We start from the raw sequence: 27,735 nt of genomic DNA, 5'->3' as shown, positions 1-27,735 counted from the left end.
AGTACCTCAAGTGTCCTTTGTGGATTGAGGAGCCCAGAACTGGACACGGTACTTGAGGTGTGGCCTCACCAGTGGAGTACAGGGCAAGCGCTGTGTATAGGGGGAAATGATGTATCTGAGCAAGAAATAGCACCTTAGAAGCAAATCACACTTGTAAATGAGGAGTTTTCTCGGAAACACCTGGCGAGGTGAGGGATGGGAAGAGCGTGAAACGCCGGCAGCGTGGTAAATTCCTGGGAGTTTATAAGAGCTGCCAATTAAAGGGCCGGGAAGACAGCCCCAATGCGCCGTGACGGCCGGGCCAGGCGCTCCAAGCTCTCCCCTCCGGGACCGAGCCGGGCCCTAACACACAACCTTCCGCGGCGGCCCCGCCCGGGGAGGCGCGGAGCGGTGCCAGGAGGGCGCGCCCGCCCGCGGAGCCTTGCCCGGCCCCGCCGGCGCGGAGCGGAGCGGAGGCGGAAGCCGCGCCGATGAGTTGTGCGCGCTGGGCAGCGGGTGTGCGGAGCCCCGCGCTGTGCCGAGGTAAGAGCGGAGCGGCCCTGCCTTGTCCCCCCGCGAGGATGTGGGGACGGGGCGCTGTCATCGCCCTGGCCGCACTGGCCGCGGCCCTCTGGCTGCGGCTTGACGAAGGTACAAACCTCCGAGCGCTGGCCCGGGCGGGAGGGGGGGGCGGGCCGGGTGCTGCCGGAGCCCGCGGCCGGCTGGCCCGGTGCGTGCTCCCCAGGGAAGGAAAGGTCGCCGGACCGGGCGGCCCCGCCGGGGGCCGGGCCGAGGCGGGAGGGAGGCGGGGGCGGCCTCGTGACGCCCCTGCCGGAGAGCAAAACCAAAGCGAAGGGGCGGCAGCGGAACCCGGCACGATGCAGCCCACCCCCGCCTGCCGCGGGGGCCGGCCGGGCCGCTCACCTGCCCCGCGGAGGGACGGCCGGGGGCGGGGGAAGCGCTCACAGACCCGACCCCCAGCACCGCCGCAGGGGCTGCCAAGGGCAGCGGCTGCCGGGTCCCCGTGGGCCTGCGGGCGGCGCCGGCTGCGGCGCGGCTGTTGTGGCGGCCTGCAGGGGCAGCGCTGCCGCGCGTGTGCACGCCGGTGCGGGGTGCGGGGGAAGCCCGCCCGCCCCGGCCTGGGTGACACGGCGTAGCGATGTCGCTGCCCGCGCTGGCGCGGCGCGGCCCGGCACGGCGGTGCGTGGGGGTGAGGTAGGCGCCGAGCGGAACTGCAGCGCCCTGTGTGTGTGTGTGTGTGTGTGGGCAGGGATCGCGCTCCACTGCGGCGGGGAGGGAGGGAGGAGGAGGAGGAAGGGAGGGAGGCAGGCGCACTGTGATGAGCAGAGCCTCCAAGTCCAGCCAGTGCCGTCGTCCTGTCGCTCCCAGCGGAGCCCGGGGCGGGGGAGCGGCAGCGCACGGATGACTGCCTGAGTGAGGGGGAGGAGGGGACCGCGGCTCTGCGCCGGGTGCCCGCTTGTTTATTTTTTATTTATCATCATCGTTTTCGGAGGGGGCGAGTCAAGGGGAAGAGGCTGCTTTTTCTCTTTTTTTTTTTTGCCACCTCACCACCCCTCTTGTTGCAGGTGCCCGCAGCGCAAAGCGGCGCCTGGAAAGTTTTGTTTGCGTGCGTGCGGGCTGCGAGCGGCGGCGGCCCGGGATGCGGGTCCCGGGGCCCGGCTCTCCGCCGCTTCCCGCCGCACCACGGCTGCCGGGGCTGGCGTAGGCGCCCCCTGGGAGAGCCGCGTGCGGGCATTAAACCCCCTCCCTCCTCCCCGCCGCCCTCCTCCGCCCCCTCCGTCCCTCCCTCTCTCCCTCCCTCCCTCCTTCCCTCTCCCCGGTGCGCGGCCATTGCAGTGACCCCGGCCGGCCAAGGATGATTACGAACACGCGGGGCTTCCTGTGGTCGGATCTGGAGACGCGGGCGCTGCTGGAGATCTGGGGCGAGGCGGACGTGCAGTCGGCGCTGGACGGCAACTTTCGGAACAGCCATGTGTACCGGGACGTGGCGTGCCGGCTGGCCGAGCTGGGCTTCGAGCGCACCCCCGAGCAGTGCCGCATCCGCATCAAGGGCCTCAAGCGGCAGTACTACCAGGCCCGGGACGGGCTGAAGAAGAACGGGCACGCCCGCAAGATATGCAAGTACTACGACGAGATGGACCGGATCCTCAGCTGCCGGGGGGGGCCCGACGGCGCCCCCGAGCCGCTGGCCCCGCCGCCCGACGGCGCCCAGCCGCCCGCGGGGCCGCTGGCCGCGCCGCCCACGCCGGGCACGCCGCACAACAGCCGCGAGCTGGACGCCGAACTGGACGAGGACGCCGGGCCGGAGTCCCCCCGCGACAACTTCACCGAGGATTCCGGCGAGTGCTCTTCCTACGCCGACCACCCTATCAAGGTGGAGTGCCCGTCCTTCGCCATCCCCGTGCCGCCCGGTGACGGTGAGTAGCCGGCGGGCTCCCGGCGCCGGGTGTCCTCCCCTCACCCCGCGGGCTCTCGCAACCCGACTGCCGCCGCTTCCCGCAGCTAGCGCGCTTCTGAGTGGCTTTTGCCTTATCCTGCTGCCTTCTGCCCCGTCCTTCGTGCTTCCGAACCCGCCCGTGCCTCCCCCCGCTCTTGCACCTTGCGCGTCCCCGTGAACCGGGGAGCCCGGAGGGGGAGCGGGCTGCTGCGGGTGCTGGGAGTGCTGCATACCGGGCACGGAGAGATGCTGCGGACAGGGACCCAAGTGCGTTTTAGTCGCTATTTATCAATGGGAGCCCCGTGGAAAAGTAGCGCAGAGATTATCGAGACAAAGTGTCAGGTAGCGTTGTACAAGAAAATAAGGATCCTTCTCGCTAGAGGATTTTCCTGTTCCCTGCAGATTGTGTGCAGTTTTGGTAATCGGTATTAAAACGATGATGACGATAATACCTGAGAAATCTGCTTATTGTTGCAGATGGGCCAGAAAGCTAGGGGAGACTTTTTAAATAATAAATTGCATGGGTTGTTTCGGGAACACTGCTTCTAACTTTATCGGGCTTGTGGACAGAAACAGCACTTCAGTAAAGCCTGTCCTTTCCCTGCACGTTCTTTACCTTCCACATTTGCATTGTGGAGATGCAGGGGAAATGTTGCTTGTTTGTTTTCAATCTAGATTAATGCAGGGTTTTTAATACAAACATGAACCTGTCTTCAGAAGTTGACATCACTTAGGAATCAGCCAATTGGCTGATGTTTAAGCAACCTTCTTTTTACATTTAAACCCCGTCAAAGAGTTGTTTACACTAATGTTCTTTTGAAATGCAAATCTAGAATGCCAACAGACTGAAACTCAATTTAGATTAATGTAATTACCTGCAATACACAAATGAGACTATACTATTTAATAACCTTCACTTAAACCTTTTTAGAAGATGAAAAAGACTCCTATTGTTGAAGTTTAGTACTACAACAATTAAAAAATGCCTCTGTGATTTTTCTGTTACCCTTGCAACTTGGTAGAAATTTGTGGGTTTGCATTACTACTCTGAAAGAAAAATATCCCAGTTAAATACAGCTCACATTGAGAAAGTGTATCCTAATGCTTTGTGTGAGATGATAGGTCACATCTTGTAGGGAGATTTTTTGCTGCTTTCCTCTTAGAAAATTGTTTTCCATCAGAAAAATAATTGATTCTTTCCTTGCTTTAGGCTTTAAAGAAGTCAATGCTCCAACTATTACCCCAGCTCTCAATCAGCCCAAAAGATCAAAAAAACGCCATACAAATTTGACATTGGATAAAATGATGGAGAAATTCCTGCAACAGAGCATGGATACAGATGAGAAATTTTACAGATTTGAAGAGCAGAGGCTCAAAATCGAGGACAAGCGTCGGGAAGCTGAGCATGCACGAGAACTCCAGATGTTACAGATGTTGGGACAGATGTTGGCTGGAATTTCTTCTACAGTATCACAAAGGTCACAGTCTATACCTGCAAGTCCACCTCGGAGAGCGAACCATCGTTCATATGCGGATAACTTTAACTATAATGCTATGACAGCAACACTTTCTCCACCGATAGGTACTTCCTTCTACAGCATAAATAAAAGCTAGGGCACTTTTAAAAACTTCTGTGTGAAAGCACTGGTAGTAAGCAGCTTTTGAAAATAAAAGCTAATTGGAATTATTTATTACTGTGGTGAAGGTGTTTGTCTGATGTCAAATGAAATTAAATCATCATTCATACCATTGTACAGATTATTTAATACAGGTACATTAGTTATGACAAATTTTTGCAAAATCATACCTTTTGAACCCTGTTAACCTTGGGAACTTCTTTCTCCATTCATGTCTCTGTACAGTGAAGTTAGGAGAAGTTTTATATGTAAAAGGCAAATAGGGGAGTTGCTGAAAGCAATCTGAAAGCATTGCTTACTTTGTAGCAGAAATTTTGCTTGAAGTTATCAGGCATAGCCCAGTATATGAAGTTAAGGCTATGCATGTGTTTTTTCAGAGCTGGAAAAAGAGTGGAGTTTTGCCTACACTGAAGTAAGTCAGGTGTTAAGATCTAGCTTATTTGAAATAAATTTCTTTACAGTAAGATTCTGAATCTTATCAATTAAACATTACATTATTTTAGTAGGCATAATAGAAGAAGAAAATATTTGCCTATTTTTTTTTCTACACCAGCTCTTTATAAATTCTATGGGCATCTGAATTTACTTTAAAGAAAAAGGCAGAGTATCTCAAGGGTTGGTATTTATGCACAAGCTCTTCCTTCTGTACCTCATATGTGGGCCAGAAGCTGATGGAAGCAATCATTAACAAACTTCTTGGGATTTGTGTGCCTGTGGTATTTATCTTTATCATGGTCTCTTTGTACATGGACGTAGGTTGCATGAGCAGGAGGAAATCAGGGATATTCCATCAGTGCTGGAACTAGAGTCAAATTGGGGCTGAGTGATTGTAGCCTGCCGCATGGAAATGAAATAAGTCTTATTCTGTTCTAATTCTGAATTTTATACTGCCTGGAAGAAGAAAAGTGTAGTTTGAGAAGTGAAAAAAAATAAAAAATAAACCACCCAGCATCAGTGTTGAATAATAATCTGGCATGCCAGATCCTAAGGGGCATTCTCTGAGTCCTAGAGGCTGTTTCAGTTGTGTGTTAGTTACTGTTTCTCTGTAAAATCCTTGGCAGACTGGGTGGTTAGGCCTGTTGAGGGTTTAGGCTGGCAGATGTGGTTGTGTTTCTTGAGTGGATAGTTGGTGTGTAGGATTTCCTGGTGGCAGGAGATTTTCATGGGATATGAATGGATACAGTGTTCCAAATGTTGTTTTCACTTTGAAAATAGAGGATAACTGGTGTGCTTTAGAAAATCCTGTAGGAAATCATTTGAGGTTCTAGATCGGGGTGAAGGTTACCTACAAGGCCTAACCATTACTTCTGGAAGTTTTTTTCCTGAAAAGCTTAATTATGTGTAACAACCTGAAACTGAGGTTCAGTTTTTCTCGCTGGATTTCATCATATAGGTTTACTATATTGCACTATGCAAAAAATGTGGTTTTTTTATTTAACTGTGGCAAGAGCAATTTGAGATTCTAATCGTGTAATTGGCAAAGGTGTAAAAAAGTGTTTATGCTAAAATGTGAACATAATGCTTCAGGCAATACATCTTTTAAGGAATTAAGATTTCATTTATTAAGAGCTGAATATGCCGTAGTAATTCTGTAGGTAGAGCAGGGCTATATTAAGAATGGCTTTTTGCATGATTCTCTGTCTTCTCTCCATTTATTGTGTAGTCACTTTATAGTCACACATGAACAAAAACCAGCAGCAAATAAACAGGCCTTCTTAACAGCACTGCACTTTCAGGGTTCCAAGCTATATGAGATACTTGTGTGGTTGAAAACCAGCAAGTGTATGAAGTGTGATTTAAAGAAAATAATCTGCCCTATTTCCAGAGGAGATGAGCATTTTGTTCTCCTCTGGGTCACTGCAATGCTATTTTGACTGTAATCCAAAACAGGTTGTGTTTTTTTTCGTTTTTTCTTTCTTTAATTTTCATTCATTTCTTCCCCTCCCCCCCCCTTTTTTTTTTATTATTTCCAAGTAAGAGTGGAATGCCTGTATTCAAAAGCCGAAAGATCAGCCAGGAGTTTTTATTATTATTGAAGACTAAAGCATACTATTACTGAAGATTAGCATGTCTTATTTAGGTTTAGATTCTGTGCAAGACAGAGAAAAAAATGCATATTGCTGATGGTACACAGATTTGAAATTTTCTTGTTTGTTACTTTTTTCCCCCCTTATTATGTCCAGTATTTCTGGAACAGTTTTTCTTCTTTTTTTTTTCTCCCTCTTCTTTTCTCTCCTCTATATTTTGGAGTTGGGGGATGGGGTTACTGAGTTTTATATAGCTGAAAATAAGGAGTATCATGGGAGTTATTTTCTACATAATTATGTTATACATGTGTAGCAGTTCCTTGAAAGCTTTTTAGAAGATCTGTAAAAAAGAAAGTAAGCATGGCTGTGGTCTGGGACACTTTCTATTAGCATTCAAATAAGCCGTTCTTCTGAAGAGAATTTTACAGGTAATAAGGAGCTTTTAAGAACTTACTCTTCTAGTGTATTTGCTTCAGTTTATATTTAACACATTGTTGGTAGAAGCAGTGATCTTCACATTTTTCCCATGTTAGGTAAATGTTTTAATTCTTTCTAGTTGTTGAAATAATTTTTTCCCCTAAATTTTTGTAGCCTTTTGAAAGAGTCATTTGTTGCATAGCCTACTGAGTGTGCAGTTGCTTTAGTATGTGGCTTGGCATGCAGCTTTGCATCAGAGATCTGGAGATGTGTTATAGCTAAAAATGATCTTTGTGTGATATTTGTGATGTTTGCATCCAGTGCGTTGGATTATAGTTTTGCAGAAAGACTTTCACTGTGCTTTGTAACCGCCTACCAAAATAAAAAAGCAGTGAGATAGGCCCTGATTCTGCTAAGAGGTGGAAGTCTTTAAGGGGAAGCGAAATATCAGGTAGGGTGTATATTTAAAATTTGGTTTCAGTTGCTTTGTGCTTGCACTGTGTCTGGATGTGTTTAGTACTTACTAAGTGTTCCTATTTCAGTTGAGCTTAATTATGGAACTGATTTCAGGCTGAACTGAGAAGGTATTTCCAGTTACAAAATGTTTGTATTCTGGGTTGTTGTTTTTTTCTGTACCTGAGCCCTAAATTAGGACTGTGAACAGTCAGTGAAAATATTCTCAGACCCCGGATGCGTTTTTATAATTATCACCTTCCCCAGTTACTCACGGTTCTAAAGGCTTTCAAGTGACAAAGCATTTGGATTTTAGAAGTATGTCACTTTGTGTATCTTTGTGTGATTTTATTAGTGTACATGAGTGCTTAAAAGAAATGCATGGCAGTAGTTTAAGAAAGAACATTCTTTGAAGTAACACTTATTTTCTTCTTTTCAGTTATAGAGAGATCTTTTTCACTGCACAGAACACACACACTGAAGGATATGGAGAATATTTTTCAGCTGGTGCGCAATGTGATCCCTCCTCTAACAGGGAAAAAACATAAAGGTCAAGATGGCCGTATAGGCATTATTGGAGGATGTCGAGAGTAAGTTAAATAGAAATTTAGTTTTTGCTTCTGATAAAGCTTCAGGATGTCATAACTACTTGTAGAAGCCATTCAGTCACCTTACATTTAAACCACAGTTTTCCAGAGAGCTTTAATACTCCATCATCATGACCATGCATACTTAGGAATGAACATGGTGCCTTGCAGATGTGTGGCAGAGTTCTTATACTGAATATTACGGGAAATTAAAATGCTGTTTGTGTCTACCTTCTCTTTTTTGACCACCAAACTCTCTGCTTTCAGTGTTAGTCTTTTCCTATTGCATGATGAGATTTTAGAATAAATAGAGTAAGACAGTGGCACATCTGATTTTCTGCTTTCTTGGGAACTGTGTGTCTGTATTTTCTTATGCTATGTTTTCTTGTGGGCTTTTTGTTTTGATAAATATTGGTGTTTACTAGATTCTGTCAATACCTTGTTTTACATACTGGAGTAATAGAAATATCCTATTTCAGGGGAGAAAAGATGTACTGCATAAATCAGTTAAATGCTGTACTGACCTAGAAACAATGTTGGCTGCAATACTTTGAATGAGCCACTACACCTTCCTGTCTTTCATTTTCCCCTTTTGAAAGAAAGATGACATCTTTAACCTGTAAGAGAGATCTACTGTTGGACATCTGCCGTTAATATACATTCCATAAAGAGCAAAAAGGAGCTGTCTTGTAGCTGGGTTGAATAGCCTGGAGTTAGAGGCTAATGGTCATACCTCTTGGCTGAAGTAAGCATTTTTGGGGGGTGATTGTGTTCATAGCTCTCTCTTCACTCGTTATAAAGAGAATTTAGGGCAACTGGAATCACAGCGTAGGCATTTTAGTTAAGCATCTAAAGCCAGATGGGATTGATCCAGGTCACAGATCCCATATTTAGCTTGCAAACAGTTTTCGGCTCTTGTTTTGTTTGCCTCTAAAGTTTTGCCTCTGTTACTTGAGTAAATTTTGCTGGTTTATGGTATGATCTTTGTAAATATTTCTATGAAAGATCATTATCTAATCTCATTACTGTGTTTCCTAACCTAAATTTTATTTCATTTTAGATACACTGGAGCACCATATTTTGCTGCAATTACAGCTCTCAAAGTGGTACGTGTTCTTCCATACAAGTTCAAAATGAACTTTTTATCATTTCTGTTGCCTAGGTATAACTTTTAGAATAGCATTCATTCTGTAGTGCACATGAACTTTGAGCTCTAGAAGGTCTTCTCTTGAGCAAACAAAATACTTAGCCCAGAATTTGTAGAAATACTTTGTAAATGTGTCATTTACTGTATTTCAGTCACTGTGTTTCCTTTCTCTGTGTAAGATGAAGTTAGAAATATGAATTTGACAATTTCAGGGACTTGGATAGGAAATTTCGAGACTTGATAAAATATTTTCTCCAGAAGTGAACAATAAAATAACCTTAGATTATTGTTTAAAGTTACGTTTTTGTGCTATAGTGAGTTCTTCAGAAATTTTTGCTGGACCTGATAACTGTGTTGAATGAAATAACTTTCTTTCAAAACTTAAAACTGTAGCCTAGTAAAATTCTTACATGCTGTAAGTTTAAAGATTGTGGGTGGAATTCAATGTAATTTCTAGTAGCACATTTTATTTACATTCTGATCTTCAGCAGAAGTATTTTCTTAGCTTTTCTTGTTTTTCCTAGAAGCATAAACTTCCTTATTTTATTGGCATATTAAATGGCTAAACAGACTACATAAATTCAGGGTGATTGTTTGAATGTAAACAAGTCATGCTTACATAATACATCTAATTTTCAGAATGCTCTATATAGTGTGCCAGTTCATTGTGTATGTTTTTCTTTTTGAAGATTTCTCAATATGTAGGTAACCGTTCCAGATATTTCCAACTACCTCTTCTCTCAGGATGCAAACCCTCAAAGATTTAAAACTGAAATGCTATTATTTAACCATGTTATTATAAGATCCCAAGGCCGCTCAGCTTTCTGGCCACCATGTTCAAATCCAGTGGCAATACTAGGAGGTTCCTTGCTGTAGTCATTTGATTTCAGACTGTTGCTTCTGTACATAAACAGTCAGAGTAGCTTGAAATGTTAAATTTATAGTAATAAAACAGAGAAAACACTTCCTCAATATTGGGAAATTTCAGTATGCATGACCAATACAAAATCACTGGTCTGGTCACTGCTTACATAATTTTATGTGTATTCTGTTTTTTTGAGTTGGTAGCAGAAGCTTGAAACTCAACTCCTCAGCTTCAATGTTTATTTAACATAGGGTGTGTTGCCGAAATTGTGCCAACCTTTTCTTGGATAAATTTGGCCCATTGAGCAAAAAATGGTAGGACTAGAAATTTTTTCGTGGGTTGCCATAGCTGTATTTTGCAAGTAGGTTACAATAGTATTATGGCTCTCTTATGTAGCTTTTCTCATGTTCATTTGTGTTCTTTTGTACATGAGACATTGTAGTCTTTGCTCATCTACAGATGAGAAACATTCCTCAAGTGAATAAAAATTTGAGATTTGCGTTTTCAAGTCATCCTGTTAGTGAGAAACAGAAAAAAAATATATTTGAAGTTAGATACAAAAAGAACAGAACATTTCTTATTAGTCTATGCCAAAATAGAAGACACATAATAGAATTTGTTTAAACTGTTGATAAGAGAGAATGCAGTTGAGTAATCTTTGGAATGATAACATTGTTATAAAATATGAATTTGATAACACTGTTTGCAAATTTTCTTTTTTAGGGTGCAGATTTATCCCATGTGTTTTGTACCAAAGATGCAGCAACAGTAATCAAATCATATAGTCCAGAGCTGATTGTTCATCCAGTTCTGTAAGTGACTTATGTTTTGTTTAAATGAGCTAGTCTGACTTACTAGTTTGAATATTTCAGTCTGATAATTGATTAGTTTGTGTTACTTCTTTTGCTGAGTTACTGGATGGATGAGCTGGAGATCAGAAAAACTCCAGGCTTTGTCCTTTCATTGCAAGCAGTTGAATATTTAATATGGGACAATCAGTTGTGAATTTCTTTTCGTGACTGTCAAAGTACAATTTTTAAAAAGCAGAGATCTTTCTTTCTGCTTCTTGCTGACGTGTTCTCTGATTGTAATGCGTTTACCAGTGAACAGTCGCAGGATCCAGAACTACAAATTACTACAAGTCAGCATTTTGCAATCTGCATTTGAAAGGCAAATGGAGTGTGTTCTCTTGCTTCTTCAGCCCTAATAGTATTTAGCAGGAGCGTGTCTTGTTTTCCTCTTGCTACTGTGTACGTAGACACCTATGCACAATTACAAGGCAAGAGAGGTGCTAATTCTCCTTTTTCTTCATGAGTATGTTGCTTGAGATACACACCTGTTCTTGGGAATAAATAGATGTTCCAAAATTATGTAAAATACAGGGTTTAATTAACAAGAAGATGAAAAGTTTAATAAGTAACTGTCCTCCTAATTGGGAAAATCAGAGTGTGTGTGTGTGTGTGTGTACTTCTCCAAATTTTTTATTCTGAAATGTGTTATTGATTGATGATCGTATTCCATACGATAAATTTGTTTCAATTAGGTGTTATGATGGCTTGCAATGAGCACTGCAAATGAGAATTAAGATGTGTGCCTTAGGTATATGTGTCTAAGCTTAGCTCGCACCAGTGTGTGTCAAAGTCTGTTGGTGTACATGGCAGAGCTGTGATTAGGGTAGGAAAAGCATAAGTTAAAAACGTGTTTGTCAGATATTGCTGTCAGGAAGGATTTATGACAGTAGAAATACTTTGGTGTCTGAGAACAAGAATGGGATCTTCCTTATGGGGATGCCTGCAGTTGGAAGCCATAAGTTTATTGCATTCTGAAGGTGGATTTCATTCCTGTCGCTGGAGACAGTGGTGCTTAGAAGGAAGACAGTTAAACAGTTGTGTTTTGTTGGCAGCTTTTTCCCCCCACTCCCCAAAGGTAGAAGAAACCCATAACTTTACAAGATTTCAGACAAAAGAAAAATGATGTTTGAAAGCAAGGGAGAGATGGGTAGGGTTTTTACCAGTACCACTGTTTGCCTCTTCACTCTAAAAAGCATCTCTTCAGTTGTTGTTCTGTTTGATATCATATGATAGCAAATGCAACGGAGAAGCCTAATGGCAATATTAACATTTAACTTGGGGTGTCTTGATGTGTTCCATGTGAGTTACAGCGTATGGTGTTCTCATATGGTAATGAGCTGACCTTGCCTTGGGAAAAGCATTGTTTGTGTACGCAGTGGTTCTTGATGTCTGGTAACGGAAAACGCTAATAGGAGAAATAGAAGCAGCACAGAGGAGAAGGGAGGTGAAAATAGGGTTAACAGGAAACTTTCTGTTCATGAAAGACCAGATCGTGCCTGCTAACTAAGAGTGGGATTTTTTTATACACAGATTCTCAGTGTCTTCTGTGGAATTCAGATTTCAGTGAAAGCTCTGATCTCTCTATCTGCAAAGAGAACTTCTGATTTTAAACTTCGGCTCTATGAGTTCCTTCAGATGTACACAGTACAATCTACAGATTTTTCATATCCATGTATCTTTAAGTCTGTGACTCAGTATTTAATACTTTCATTAAAAATCGGATTAATTTCATGCAGGCAGCTGGGCTAATTGCATGATGCAGTGGATCTGTAAATACTGTTTACGTGACATTCAAAATGAAAAAAAAATGCAAATATCTGAGTGTTCAGATTTTATTTATTAAATTTTCTCGTATTTTTATCTTTTTTGCTTCATTCTCAAACCAGGACAGAGGGAAAGAGAAAACAGCCTTTTCTGGTTAGAAGGGAAAAAATCTTGATTGACTCTACTGAGCCCAAGTTTTATTGAAATTTGCACTAACAGCCTATTTTTCTTGCAAGGTCCTTTGTCTTCAGTGTCACACTTTTCATATGATCCTTTATCTGTTGTGGAGCCATTCGAGTTCCGCAGGCACGGCCGGCTGCTCCTGATTCAGAGCCTGATCCCTTAACCAGGCTTTGTACTTTCTCCCGGGCCGCACTTCACGCATGGAGGAACCTCCGGGTAAAACCCACGAGCAGCTATGTCATTGTTTTCTTTTGTGTCTCTCCTTAAAACTTTGCTTTGTTATGATTTCTCCATGACCCTTCAGAGTAACTAGGTAGCTGTTGTACCACTCTCTTATTATGCTAATCATAATTATGGCCCCGTGTACTCAACTCCCTGTTTGAACAGCTTGGCATTTTGCCAGGGTTCAGCTGCCATTTTGTACTGCTGGGAGTCTGACATTTTATCATCTTAACTGCCACTGCCTTCTTTCCTGCCTTCACCTCACAGCACATCACCTCAAGGGAAGAAAATGCTCTTTTCTTGCCCCCTCTGAATGCTTGGGCTCTTCTGGCTCATTAGAGCTGCTGTTGTGGATCTTTGCCAGCATGACTGGTGAAGGTATGTGTGAGTTAGAAGTTGGACTGGAGCGTTTTGGGCCTTTGGCAAGTGTCTGTCACTTGAAGGATGCAGAGAATGTTACATGAGAATGATTGAGCAGGATTGCAGAAGGAGGTTTATGAAAAGGAACATCCATCTTGCAGCACTGCCAGAGCAATTCCATGTGACTTCAGATGTAGTCCATCCCAGGAATACTTTTGGTGTAACACTCCGTGCTGGGGACACCCGTAGTGTGACTTTCTCTGAGGTTTTTTGTTTCTTGACTTCATTCCCTGTAAGTGAATGTGAGAGCTGGCACTGCATGTGAGAGCCTGGAATCTGGAAAGATGAAGCTTCAGCACCTGGCTCTGTGTCCTCACTACCTGAGCAGAATAATGTAAACAGGGTGTCTAGGGGCTGTGGATAGTCAGTATTATCAATAGTAACTTTTCCTTTTTATTCAGGGATTCTGTCAAATGCATTATGGCCCCTTCCACAGCAACCTGGTATTATTCAAAAATTGACCAGCTAACCAGTTCAGTATCGTTGATGTCCGACTTTTTGCTTTTCTGTGGAGAAGCAAAACATGCGTATCTCAGAAGTTTGGGTCTTTTGAATAGTGCAGTATACCCAGTCCTGTGACATCTGCTCTCCTTGGTCTTGTCACTGCTGCCCCAGGTTTGTGCTGCGCTTTCCTGTTTTGTCAGCTAATGTGCTCCTACTGTAAGTGCTTCACAAATACAGGCGAGATAGAACTTAGCTTTTGCATTTTATTAGGTTTTATTGCAGGTGTTCTCTGTGTGGATTTTTGCTGTAGATGTGTGCACACTTCCTTCATGCATTTCTAGTGAAGAGTTTTCAGCAGATTTTTTTATGTTTGCCATGTTAATGGCTCAGATCAGGTTGAATAGACTTCTTGGATACCTGTGTTGGGTTAGCTTATCCTGTGCTGGTAGGCAAGTGATCACAGATCTAAATGAGCTATATGAACCCCGCTGGTTGTATGTTAAAAGAAGAGAGAATAAATCTATTGTGCTGTATTCCCCTCTCGCAGGGACTTTACATAACTGTACAGAGATCTTCTTCTCTGTAGGTCAGAAAAGAGCCAAGTACTACTGAGTAGCGGCCCCCTTGTAAGTTGGTTCTCAAGACAGTTTGTAAAGTCAACAGTCGATATACTCCTTGATCTCCAAGGCTTTATCAGAGAAGTAGAATGAGGTCATTAATTTCTTGTGGTGCCAAAGAGGTGATGTAATTTTACATTATCCACCAAAAAAACACCCTTGAACAAGGCATGGATTTAAAACTAATACCTTCCTCTTGGCTGGTTGTATCTCTGGGTTTGTCTGGACTAGGAAAGATTGTCAAAATTACTAGAAGTCTTACAGTTAATTGCAGAGTTCAGGTTTTAGGTTGCATTTTTAAAAAGATTATTCTTTTGAGTTTGAAATAAGAATAATTGGGAAGAAAATTTTCCTGAGGCTGGAGTGTGTGTTGAGGCCAGTTACCTTTAATGAAGAAACTCAATGAAGATCAGGGTTTCTGGAACATATTTAACCTAGTTTTATTGATTTTTGTCTATGTTTTGACCATTTGAAAAAATCATGAAAGTGAATCGTGGGTGGTTGAGGCCCTGATAAGTTACTTGAGCACTCTGAGCCAGTACCAAGTCTCTTATAGAAGACCCAGGAATAATCGGAAGATTTTTGGCCCCCTGTAATTTATTAGGTGGCAAGGAGATTCAAAAGCAGTGATGCAATGTGGGAGGATGCTCATACCTTTTAGTTGTGTTAGCTAAGAATAGCTATTAAACACTACTTTGGTGTAATGCTGGCACTAACCTTGCTTTTGGATCAGCTACTGGAAGAAGTGCGGAGTTGTCACCAGAGAAAGTCAGGAAATAAACAGAGATTCCTCCAACAATCAAAAAGATGTCTCACAAGTGACTTGGCTGCTGGGTCCCTATTACACCTGCAGGGAGGATGAAAGAAGACATAAACTTTGTGGTCTTTCTTCTAGAGCCTCATACACCAGCCTGGCTAGGAATCACGGGAGAAAGTTTGATTTTTATTCTTAAGTACTTAGGCAGAAATAAAGGTCAGTTTGTATGTGCTGACTTAGAGAATTTAAATATATAAATTCTTTCTTGTTCTGTCGTACAATGCCGTGGCCAAAACTTGCTTATGGACCTGTTTCCTTTGTCCAGCTTTCTTGGCAAAAAACTGCTCCTTCTTTGCTGTGTGTTGCAGAGTGAATAAAAGCTGGGAGGTGTATTCACCCTGTACTATCGTCCCTTTCCTTCGTGTTGTTGCAGAGGTCCCATGTGATTCCAGCAGAGGTTTTGTCATCTCCTCAAAATGTGAGAAGTACCCAAAGATTTTTAGCATTGCTGCAGGGAGTGCTGCTGTCCTTGCTGCTTTCTGATACGTTAGAAAGAGATGTACTTCACTTAGATCTGGCCAAATTTATCTTCCTGAATGCTTGCCATACTGCTGTGATTTGAAACCGGGATCAAATTTCTTTGGCGTTCAATCTTCCTTGAGTTTGAGTGAAGGCAGGCGTCCCTGGGGTTTGTTTTTGAAGGTTTTAGGATCTCCCTTGCTTTATTTTTTGTTCCCCCCAGATGACAATAAGCAAACCAGATATTTAAGCTGAGACATGTCCTGTCTTCTCATGTGTCCACAGCTGACTGGAAGTACTCTAGCCTTCTGGGTATTAATTCAACTATTATCTGTGCCTTAAGGGTTGAATGCAAGGGCTACCAATGTGATAAAAGCATGTCACTTTATTTACTGGTTTTAACATGAAAAAAGAAAAAGTGCATTATTTTTTCTGGGGACATTTTAAGTGTGCTTCTTTCTGAGGGAAATTACATTGTCATCTTCATTCTATGGCTTTTATAGTTACAAGTTTGGTTGATTGCATTTGAAAAATATTAGACAGATTCTATTTATCAATTCAGTTCACAGGATGTATAATGTGTCAAGACCTCTTCCATGAACTCTGAAAACAGGGGGTCAAGACGTTTGGTTATCATTATGCTTTTGGGGTGGATTGTCATAATACACACTGGTAATATTGTTGAGATCAAAACAGACTACAACCGCTTTAAGTATTTGTAAATATCTAAATGCAGGTCATAAAATGATTGTGTTGGTAGCTGTGGTATCTTTACAAGGCTAGATAAGGTTGACCCTCAGTGCTGTTGTCATGTCTGTGTGAGAAATCTCAGAAGACAGTCAGGCAACAGCTTCTTCTCCTTTGGGGCTCTCTCACGGGATGCAAGAGGCTCTGCTCTGCTTAAGAGAGTTGATCCCATTTGTGTAGTGCGTTTGGGTTCACTGTTAAAGAGGCTGTTAGCTCTGATGCCTGTAGTGTGTGACCACCCAATTCCTAATGAAGCAGAACATCTGATATTTAAGTGAGAGTCTGGTGTCCAAATAGGAGCTCTGGAAAACACTGAAAACACTTTCAATCTTTGTCATTATGAAAAAAACCCCAAAACAACGATATGACATTTTTTTCTAAATGTTTACCCCAATAGGTCATTCACACTTTTACTGCCTTGAAGGTAGAATAGGGAGGTATTCTATTCTAGGGAGCTATTTCTAAAGTAAAGACTCTGGTATCTGCACATTAAGAGCAGTCCTTTCCTATGAACTTGTGTCATCCCTGCTTCTCCTGGATAATGGCTTGCTGCTCCTGCTGCTGCTAATATTCGGAAGAAACCTACCAGGTTCACTTCTGGTATCTAAATTAACTTACTCAATGTCTGGAAGTGAAGACTTGATTTGAATAGAATTCAATCCCTCTCTCATTAAGGTCTTTATTTTTCTTTCCTTTTCTTCCCTGTTATTTAATCAAACTGTAGCTGGAAAATACATATTGTCTATCCAGTGTTTACAAGATTGTACACAATTTAAAGATTTAAACAGCCTGTTAGGTGAAAATGACCCTTTTGTCTTCTAAACGTTTTGGAAGGGTATTTTAATATGCTAATCCTAATTTAATAAATGGATCTCTTTGTGTTCTTTTATTGCATCCAGACAGCTTCATGCCAGCATATTGTCTCTGCAATTTGCTCTACCTGACTGAGGTGCTTGGTGAGAGACACCCGAGCTGATGATGGGCTCAATGAGCTTCTCTAGAAGAAGCTTTTATTTCCAGTTCTGTTCATGAGACTGAAAGAGGCTGCCTGAAGCCCTTGGGCTTCTGGAAATTTGACATTAATTTACAAGAAATATGATTTAAGTGTTGGCAAATACAGCCACTCTTGGAATAGAGAATTAGTTTAATTTTATGCTCAATGTTTTCTTGCATTGTTTGGGTTTGCTTTTCATTCATTTGACCCATCCTTTCCAGGACAATTTTACTCCCTAATTTTCCCAGTTTCCAATAAAAACCTCACCCAAGGTTTACCACAATTGGTAACAATTAGCTTTCTGAGAGAGCTACTTCAGTTCTAGAGCTACACATTGTGTCCCATCTTTGGCCTTTTTGATGTGTTGTATTACATGACAGCTTCCATGTGTCAGCAGGTCTAACATTTGATTCACATTAATATTAATAACCTGCAGTGTTTGGACAAACAAAACTGAAACTCTTTTATCTTCATATGAGAAACTTTGATATGTCTGTAGGTTTGCAGTGAAACTCCCCCCTTAGTGTGGCTGTGTCTGAGTTTGCATAAACAGACTTGTGCATGGTACACTTTAATGCATTTGGAGTTGCCTCAGTTATACCAAGTTTGTACAGATAATGAGCAGAATTGGAATAATGTACTCTCCAGTGAGGAGCCATATAGTCAATGAGGTGACAGCAGTCTTGCTTTTGTCCCATGTTCTTCTCTAGCAGGAGGTCCCACTGATTGGCATTTTCTGATGTCCAGACCACAGCTCTGATTACTAAGGTGGTACCAGCTCTGCCTAAGTCCATGTGAAGAGCTGCCGTCCTGCTGCCTCCTGTTTGTGCTGTCATTCATGCTTATCTACTCTTTCTGTAGCTCCTGGTTATACACTTGCTGACTTTGCTTCACATATTCTTGTTTCCATGTAAAATTTGACAAGGCTGCACCTTATCTCTTGTTCCTTTCCCTCCTCTAGAAAGCAATGACAGAAACTGTCATTCATCCTGAATGGGGAAAGCTGCTGTGTTTAGAGCTTTCTATGATTATTTAAAGCTATTGCTTGGTGGCTTTTGATCATTTGGTAAAAGCCAGTCTTTGAATAAAATGAACACAGAACAAAATTTTATTTCTTTGAAATGAACATAGAATATAATTTTGTTTCTTTGAAGAGTTGGGGATGGGAGTGGTGTTTCAGGTCCTAGCTGTCGAGTGCCCCCTCCCCCCACTCTGGGCAGTGACCAACCTAGATCAGACTTTCAAGCAGATGGCACCTGTCAGATATCTGTTACAAACAGCTCTAGAAGATGCTTATGAACTGTGGGTGATTATTAGGGTAGTACCTACCATCTTTGGTGTTTGTTGGGGATTTTTTGTTTGTTTTTTTTAATGTTAGGAGTTTGTTTTTGTTTTTGGAAAGGTTGTTACATCAAGCTTTCCCTAAGGTGAAGATCTAAAGAACTGTGTTTTAGGACAAGTTTTGTTGTGTGGTAGTCAAATGTAGTGAAAGAGTTCTGAAGAGCAAAAAGCTTAACTTAGTTCTTTCTTTATTAGCTCTTCACTTCAAGGCTGCCCCCAATGACTTCTCCCAGTCTGTGCTCATATCTGGAATTGGCCCAATCCAGGGGCAGCACCTTGCACTCATTGAACTTCATGAGGTTAATGTGGCAAAAGTTATCTAAAGCCACTAATAATTTACAAAGAAAATTTGTCCTCGCCATTTTAGAGACTTGGTGATGTTTAATTTGAAGAATCCTTGTCTATTTTGCTGTGGAAAGTACTTTTCTTAATACATTCTGGAAGCAGGGGAGAGAACAAAAAGATAAACATGCAAGATACTGAACACCACACCTTGGTCCTGTCTACCCAGCAGCTTCAGGATCAGCAAATGATAACAGTGTTGTGTCTGTCTTTCCAAGAGGTCATTAGTCATCTCAGCCTCCCCTTACCTCTCACTAATAGCCAAGGAAAGCTGATCAGACCCCATCTCTGGTGTCCTTTTCCCCTGTGTGTCTCTATGTAATTCCCTCTATCTGCTTGCTTGTTTGTTTCCATCTCACTAATGGACAGTGTGTGAAGTTGATTCAGTGATTGCTGACATTAGCTTTAGGCTCTCTCTTACCTATGCAGCTTCGCAGATATGACACAAGTTACAGATCGTCCTTCAGTTTTTCTTATTAATTATTCTGTTGTCTTGCAGTTGTTATTTATGTGTTTATCCTGTGATAGTTCTTTAATTTGTGCAGTCAGGTTTGTTGGTTGCTTTGCAGACAAGCTCAGGTTTTGAGGAAGTGTTTGGGAATTTGGAGGGGCATTGCTTATTTGCTTGATTGAACAACATTGAGCTGTCATCAACTAGATTTTCATCAGAATGGCACCTGATAACATGTCACATAACATGTAGTGATTAGCTGGAAGTAGCTGTTGCAGATCTGTTCATTCCTCATTTATTCCCTCATGTGGTTTGTCACTAGAATCCTTTTTTGCACATCTGCCCAATGGTACTGCAGTTCACTCTCCATGTTGACAGGTGTTACTGCTAGGATTCAGTTTCCCAGTTATTCCTATTGTGGATGTCCATAGTGCAGAGTTTGTATTTTTCTATTAGGAGAAAGCCAGACTAGTTCCCAAAGACTTGCCCTATCACCTTCCAGAAAAAAATTGCTTTATTTTGGAAAATCCCAAATTTTTATTCAATCAAAGTCTCTCAAAAGTTTTTACCCTCTTCTCAGAAATTGAAATGCTGTTTTCTCCTGGCTTTAAGAGATTTTCCTACTCCTCTTTATGTTATTACTAGCTTTGTGCTTTACAGTGGAGGTATTGCGTTTGTGGTATCTCTTTTGGAAAATAATCAAGCTGAATGTCATATGGCTCTGCACTGCTAAAGGCAATAGTGATTCTTGCTTACTTGATTTGTTTCTGTCAAAGCTTTAAGATCACATGTCTTTTGATCAAGGAGATGTCTTCTTCATACCTCGTACCTTTCTGGAGATGTGTTGGGTTTTTTAAAATACAGTGCTAATTTCAGTTGTTGTTTTAATGTCTTGGGCAGTGGAGGTGATAATTAAAAGGAGAGGTTTGAGATCAGGTTAGTAACCAGGCAGATAAATTGGTATGAAGTGACAAAGGAGGTAAACTGTCTTCTTTGTCTGTGCATGGTACACCATGAACAGCTGAGGACCTGACATGGTATTCTGTGCTGGTGCCTCCAAAGCAGTTTTTTCCAAAGACATTTTTGTCTGGTTTTGATCCACGGGCAAACATGAACATGCATTGACTTTTTCTGTAACAATAAACTAAATACTGCCAAGAATTATTTATTCCTCAGTACCGAGGCACAACTTACCTGTACAGGCAAATAACCCAAATGATCCTTAGCAAGGATTTTGGCCCATGCCAACCAGCCTTTCCCAACCACTTTTTCCACTGATAAGGAATTACCGTGGTCCAGGAACTGTTCTCGACAGGCAGGTTGAGCTTTGTCTGTTTTGAAGTCTGAGAATGCAGAGGCCATCTGATCTCAGAGTCAGAGAGCTTTTCTGGGTGTGTTAAAATAGTGTGTAGACTGTAGCTGTTAAGAGCTAGAGGAATTTCTGCCTTTGTGCTAAATCCCGTGGTCAGGAACGTTCAAGGTTTACCCCTGCCTGAAGAGAGCTGTTGATCATTTGTACCCTATCAGCTTTAAAATGCTACTGGTTTGATGTACATGTGTGGAAATGAAGTGTGAGATAACACAGTAGCCCTTCCACTTGCAGAGCGGCTGTAGATACGGGATACGGTATGGTCTCTGTAGCTGCATAGCCACAGCTGTTGTGAACATCCATGTCTTGAAGCTGGCATGATGCTGCTGTGAGACAGTATTTTTCTGCTTTCTTTATGAAGATTCAAAATCCATCAGTTACTTTACAGCATGTTTTTATAGCTGATTTTGCAATGTAGTAGTCATTATCACCATTTTTAATCTCTTGACCCTTCACGTCTTGGATTGCTTCTTGATGTGACGTTGCAAAGGAGTTGAACATAATGTTTGTAAAATGCTTTGAAGATGAAAAGCTCCACAGTAGGTTTTTATTATTACCAGAGGCAAAGTGTACAGGAGTGGCTTAATTTTGGACTGTTTATTTCCCAAGAGATGGCTTTGTGTTGAAAAGTGCACATTATCAACTGAGTTTTAGACAAAATTATCTTATTTCAATCCTGAATATAAATAAATTGACAATTTTATGGTTAGATTATTTGCATATGGTATTTTTAGAAGAGCAGAGCATTTATGATACTACCTATGGCTCTATTCTTAGCTTATGTTTAATGAAGCTTTTTTTTTAATGTAATGTAATTTGTCTTCTACTATCCAAAGGTATGTTGAATCCAGACATCCTTATATATCTAGAAGTTGCAGTATTCTTACAACTACATGGTATTTAAATTATTTATTTGAGAAATATATTATTTGAGAAATATATTGTGATATATATTGCTCTTCAAAGATAAAGTAAGTTCAGTATGTGAACAAAGAAAAATGGTCTGCGTTCAGAAATGGTGATGTTTTATTAGAGTTTGATTTGCAGGCAGTTTTTCACATGTTCAACCTACCACATATTAAACACCTGTCTTTTTTTTTTAAATAGTGCTTTAGCTATTTCTTGAATCATTTTTATTTCCAGCCTCTGTCTGCATCATAAACTGATAGGTGGTTGTACAGAGATAAATAAAAAGAAAAATGAACTGTTTAATAGTTCTCGAGCTGCTATGGTTTCTTTGTGTGGTAGAGGAGGAGGGAGGGAGCTGCAGCATTCAAATGGAAGTTCAGCTTGCTCAAGCAGGGACTGCTCCAGGGACAGCAATGTCCTCTTGTGGTTCCCTGTCTCCCCTGCTCTTGGAGCAGGTCGCTGCTCCCACGCAGCAGCCTTGTTTTGACAGAGCTGTTCTGTGGTGCCAGCACAGGGCACCTCGGGGCTTTCTGAGGCGGCTCCTGTCAGCGGAGGGGTCTCTGGGCTGCAGCCAGGCACCTCATCCTGCACCCTTGAGCAGGATGCCTGGCTCCCCGCAGCTGCAAAAGCTTTGGGCTCCTGCCTGGCACTTGCAGAAATCATTGTGGAATTTGCTGATTCTGCCAGACACAAGCTAAACACTTGTTCCCAAGTGCTGCGTCCCATCAGGACAGCTGTTGGTTATGAAAAACATGCAGTGGCTTTCGTCTGTAATAATACAGCTTTGTTGGAGTATTGCAAGCTTACAATAATCTGGGCAATACTGTGGAGCAGTACCCCTTTGCTCAGCCTACAGGGAGCTTTATTCCCCTGTGCTTCAGTTAAAATGTTCACTTATTGTGTTTAATGTCAGAGATGGGCAGGGAGGGAGGCTAAATTTTCCCTCCATACTGTCAGTAAGGATTAACTGCAAATGCTGGGCAGTGCTTTCAAAGTATTCTGACCTATTTACACAACAAAACTGATCAGAACAAAATAAACAGTTCTGGTCAGTGGTTGAATGCTGTATTGTGGCAGCTATATTTGGCAGTGAATTTTCTCATCATTTTTCCAATGTAGACAAAAACCAGAATGCTATAGAAATTTTAAGCATTACAAGCAGATAATGCCCATACTGAATAGCTTGTTTCTCCTGTTGCCTTTTGGGGAAAGGGGACAATTTGGCTGTAATTCAGTTGGAACAAATTCTTATGAAGCAACTGACAAAAAGGCATATGAGTAGATTTATCATTCTGCCATCTGGGGTAATAAACAGTTGCATCATTTCCAGGAAGCTGTAATATATACCTGTGCGATGGTGGATCTCTCTCCAAGGTATAACCTCTGCAAAGAAGCATTAAATAGAGAATTGTGACAGACTCTAAAGATTGTTGGTTTCCTGCTTGGAAATTTTTCTGTTTTCTATTTTGTAACAGTTGCAGTGGATACTTGCAGTTACCTCCTCATTTTTATGTGCTATCCCCTAAAGAATGAATTGAGAGGAATATTTCATTTTAGCTATTTGGACAACCGTTCTATATTTCCTGGGTCACAGATTCTTGGTAGTTTGGAGGATAAAATTGCCTGACACTCAAGATAAGAAATACCTCTTTCTATCTTGCATCTTGGACTCAGTTTCTGAGAATACTAAAATTAAACCTTTTTAAATTTCTCTCTCTCTTTTTTTTTTTTTTTTTCCCACATTTCCTTGTAGTGATAGTCCCAATGCTGTCCATGAGGTGGAAAAGTGGTTACCACGGCTGCACTCAGTTGTCATAGGACCTGGCTTAGGTAGAGATGAAGTTCTGCTTGAGAACGCTAAGGTAATGTGCATACTGATATTTTATCCTGTGTCTTTATGTTGAATTCTATTAACCATTCCTATATTTTACATTGTGACACAAATGTTCTTGTTATGGTTGCTAAATATCAAATTTAATAAAATATTGTTGACTGAAAATTACAGTTCCTATCCATGGTCTTCATTGTTAAACTGTAACCTTCAGTCTGAATTTTAGGCACCTGTATGGTTGTTCTGATTTGCTTTTGTTTAGCTTGTGAAAGTCGCTAATTAGGTAATAGGTGTTGGCATATCTAGATAAAAGGCTCTGTGTTTTCCTAGGTGCAAAACACCAGCACAGTAAGTACATAAATATGGATTTGAGTTCCTAATTTTTGATAGCTCATATCAGATGCACCAAAGAACAGGGACTGTGTCCTCTTGCAATAAGAAATAATACTCTTAATTATAAAATGTTTCAGATTTCTACTTTGGATAAAGAGAGAATCCTGTTTTCTGTTATGCCTTAGAGCTGAAACAGGAGATTGGATAGTTTTTTGCTTTAAATAATATGTACTTAGACTATCTTCCCAGATGTTTTGTATTACTGTCAACACATCTTTGTGTGTTTGAAGTGCATCTTTCAGTCTAATGTCAATGTAATTTTGTACAACTTAATTTTTTTTTTCCTGAGCAGTACTACTGGATTAGTCAGTGGCACTAACAACTGGAATTAATATAATTTACAGAAATGTTGACAGTTACACAGTGAAATCATGAAACAGCAGGCAAGAGACTGGAGACCACACTCTCCAAGTGTTTAGAATACCTAGAGAACTATGATTGGTGGTTTTGCTAGGATTTTGTTAGAGGAAGTTGCTATTAGAGTTTCTTGCTTCTTTAATTTTTTTTGGAAGGAAAATGTGTATGTTATGATACAGAGCTGCAAAACTAATAAAGATTAGAAAATAAAATAAATTTAGTACAACTGATGAAATCAATTGTTTTATGAGTGAAAAATTTAAACATATTTTAATATTTTTTTGAAAATATTTTTTTCAGAATTTTTTTTACAGAAAAAATATTTGAGACAATCCTTTTTTTCTGAGCTAAAAAAAAAAAAAAGTTTGATGGGGTTTTTTTTCCTAAAGGCAAACAACTTTAAACAAAATAAAATAAGAATTAATTTAGAATATCTAAGATAAGCTTCTTTAATGTCAGAATTCTGGCCAGGGTTTATGTGCTTATCTGTACTACAGAAGTATCTGGAAGATTTCTTGATTGTATTTTTTTCCTCATTGCTAAAAATAATATTGCTTTCTTAGTGAATTACAAGCATACTTTTACTTCAGTCTGGCTGTCCTGTGTAAGCCAGCTTAAAGTTAAAGAAACAAACTCAGCCAATAAAGACAAGGCATTTGGAAGTTACTTCATGCTAAAATCTCGGGATACATTCATATGAGCTGTGGATCTGGCCGTATTAATTTCAAGTCATATTAAAGTTCAAGCTCTTTGTCTGCTCTGTAGTTGTGTAAGTGATCATTAGTTACCCAGTGTTGAGGTTTTTAACATGCCATTGTGACAAGTGAACCCTGGCTGCCTGTCTGAGGAGCAGTGGTGCTTCTCTGTGCTGAGGGAAAGCGGAGTCTCCCTCCTGCTTCAACAGCGAATTTTAAGTGTCAAGAAAAAAACCAAGAGATGGTAGCATTGCTATTTTAAACTTTTATAGGAGGCTGGCTTGGTATAAAGTTTTTTGGTTTCCCTTTAAGCTAACTGTGGCGTGTGTTGTATGAACGCAGAGCTGGGAGGTCAGTGAGTGTCTGCTTTCTGGTCAGGGTTTTATATCAGAGTGGTAGTGATGGTGGGATAGAGCTTCCCCTCTGCCTCCTTCTGTCCCGTTAAGGTGCTGAGGCATCGTGTTCTGGCATCTCTCTAAAGCTGTTTTTATGTCAGTTCTTGCCAGTATTGTGCCAGCACATTTCCAATTAATGTGCTTCTCCAAACAGTCATGTGTTTGGGCTGCTTCTCTCTTCTGAGCATTGAGAAATTAAGAAATTAATTACTAGTGCTGTAACCTTCAATTTCTGGTATATAGCCAAGAGACAGTGTTTTGTTGTGGAATAGCTTGAGTGCTTGTTGACCAGATGGTGCATCATCTCCACATCAAAGAATGTTTTGCTTCCTCAGCATCTTTACTGTGTCACCTGCCTCTCTCCTTCTTAACGCCTGCACTGCTCACTGTGCCATTTGAGCTCTTTTCAACAGTCTGATTTTAAAAAAACCCACCTTGTGATCAGTTTCCTTTGATTTGATTTTTTTTTTCCTTGAGCACCTTGATAGTCTTTGAATACATATTTACTGGCTTCCTGCAATTTTGTGGGTTTGGCTGTAATTCCATTTACAAGTCCTGTTACAAGAAGCTGCTTTGCAAGTTATATCTTTCTTTTATAAGCCACTTGTGTGGGTCTGTGCCAGAACCCTCACATGCTGTTACTCTGTTGCTTGGAGCTGATGCTCTGTCAGAGCTTTCTAGCCATAGGTTTGTGAGACCAGGAGCTGCAGCTTCAGAAAATTCTCCTAAAGAAAGCATTTGTTGTGTCCTGATAGCAGTACACTTCAATCCCTTGCAGATGTGTCGATTCTAGTCTCAGCCTGGTTAGACCTTCCAATTCCAAAGCAAATAAGCAGTCCAAGCAGCTTCTCGTCAACAGAGAAGAGCAAAACCACATTTCTGCTCCACTTTTCAGCTCTTGAGTGTGTAGATTGAAGCATTTCTGCTCCCCATACTACATACTACTTCAAACTTCTGAAATGCTGTTAGCACATCTGGTGTGTAAGTTGGCCATGATGCCAACTTTCTTGTAGGGAACATCAGGCCATCTGTTTTTTTCCTTTCAGTGTCCATGGTTGATTCTGGTCAGGGATGCCAGTATGTTATGTCACTGAGTTCAACTCAGTTGGAGTGCTGCTGCTGGTGGTTTAGCCTGTTGAGAAAGAGTTAGCTGCTATGTGGGAGCAAGGCCAAGATCCCTATGACTATTCTCTGCTTAGAAGCAGCGTGTTTCCAAAGCTGTTGGATATTCTCCTTTTTTCACACAGCAACAGTGTTACATCCCTATCATATCTACCATTCACAATTTACTTCATTCAGATGTTGCATGTATGTTTGCACTTCTGGCTTTACTCTGATCTGTTTTTCCTTCCAGGAGAAGCTTGGAAGCAGAGAAATTTCTGCCTGTACCATCAAGAGCTGTTTCTTTGGTGTGTGAGAGAACCAGATTCTTCTGCTGCAGGGTGATGAGTGCAGCTTCTGAGAGGACTTAGTTAAAAATACAGTGTTCCTTGCATAGCCTCCTGGGAGAGCAGGAGATGCTGCCTAATGCTCCAGGATGTTCTGCATTCTGCTGCCACCTAGCAGTTAGGCAGTTACAGGCTGAGCTATGTCCTTCATCACTTTCCATCCTCTTGTCAACTCCTTTCCCCTATTCCTTCTGGCTTTGAGGCCAAATGGGCTGATAGAGGATTGCTGGTGGTAGGGATCACATAGATAAGCATTGATCATTGTGAAGAGCCCTCTCCTTAACTGAACTCTTCGATGTTGGAATCTTCCTTGCTTGTCACTGGGTTTCTTGCCTCTCTCTTTGAAGTGGCAGCACCAAGTCCTGGACCCTGGTCTTCCAGATTTCCTGTGTCTTGCTTGAAGTCAGAATGCTGTTTTCAGCAGAGCATGCATGCTTTCCTCCTGTAGGAGAGAGGTAATGATTAATGGCAAGAACAGCTCTGTGTCATTCAGATTACATGATAAAATTGACTGGGTTCTCAAACCATATGCTTGTTCCTTTTGCTCAATTCTCATTTTCTGTTTTTAGCTTCCAGAGTATGTCAGGAAGACCAGCCTGGATTTTCTTTTGGCTGAGGCCCTGCCTACCTGCCACTTGTGCCTATTGCTGTTACTGTTTTTCTTCCCTCAGCGCCCTTGCCCTGCAGTGCTTCCCTCAGCCAGTCCCTTGCCCTTAAAGATCTCTGCTATCTCTTGGGATATAAATTTCAGAATCTCATTTTCTACCCTGTGTGACATCATCTTAAGGTTGTGTTAAGATGTCTTGGCTATGGTTAACATTTACATGGTGAGAGAAGTTTGGACCCTTGTCACGGATCATCTCCATCAGGGGTGCCCAGAGAGAACCCATTTGAAGTTTGCACCTTGACTGAAGCATCAGCCTTCCTGTATTTGATTAGCTGGATTATTTTCCCCCCTTTCAAGCCTCAGGCATTCAAAATTTAGGCAACACTTTACAGCCCTAATAAACTGTGAGAACGGGACCAGGTGCTTCACTACACTATATTAGTTTTTTGCAAGATCAAGAGCACTGCAGAATACAGGGCCACCTGTTAACATACAAGTTTGTTAGAGTT

General features: G+C 41.8%; 1 protein-coding gene across 3 annotated transcripts in view; it reads left to right on the top strand.

Annotated features, from left to right (window-relative positions):
• Nucleotides 1-293: 293 nt before the first annotated feature.
• Nucleotides 294-27,735, top strand: part of NAXD (NAD(P)HX dehydratase) — a 49,605-nt gene continuing 22,163 nt past the window's right edge. The window contains exons 1-7 of one of the 3 annotated variants that reach the window (XM_066176762.1): nucleotides 364-522; nucleotides 1,837-2,417; nucleotides 3,648-4,019; nucleotides 7,411-7,561; nucleotides 8,619-8,664; nucleotides 10,294-10,382; nucleotides 23,254-23,362. In XM_066176762.1, coding sequence (XP_066032859.1) covers nucleotides 1,856-2,417; nucleotides 3,648-4,019; nucleotides 7,411-7,561; nucleotides 8,619-8,664; nucleotides 10,294-10,382; nucleotides 23,254-23,362 — 1,329 coding nt within the window. In that variant the 5' untranslated portion in view covers nucleotides 364-522; nucleotides 1,837-1,855. Of the gene's footprint in view, nucleotides 523-975; nucleotides 1,195-1,836; nucleotides 2,418-3,647; nucleotides 4,020-7,410; nucleotides 7,562-8,618; nucleotides 8,665-10,293; nucleotides 10,383-23,253; nucleotides 23,363-27,735 lie in introns of those variants that run through there. The other 2 variants (XM_066176761.1, XM_066176763.1) reach the window with 2 other exon arrangements.

This window comes from Chamaea fasciata, unplaced genomic scaffold, assembly GCF_029207755.1.
Source record: "Chamaea fasciata isolate MVZ Bird 193981 ecotype frontalis unplaced genomic scaffold, bChaFas1.0.hap1 SCAF_2, whole genome shotgun sequence".
In the NCBI taxonomy this organism is placed as follows: Eukaryota; Metazoa; Chordata; class Aves; order Passeriformes; family Sylviidae; genus Chamaea; species Chamaea fasciata.
The sequence above is the reverse complement of the archived record's forward strand: the minus strand, read 5'-3'. Positions and strand labels throughout refer to the sequence as shown.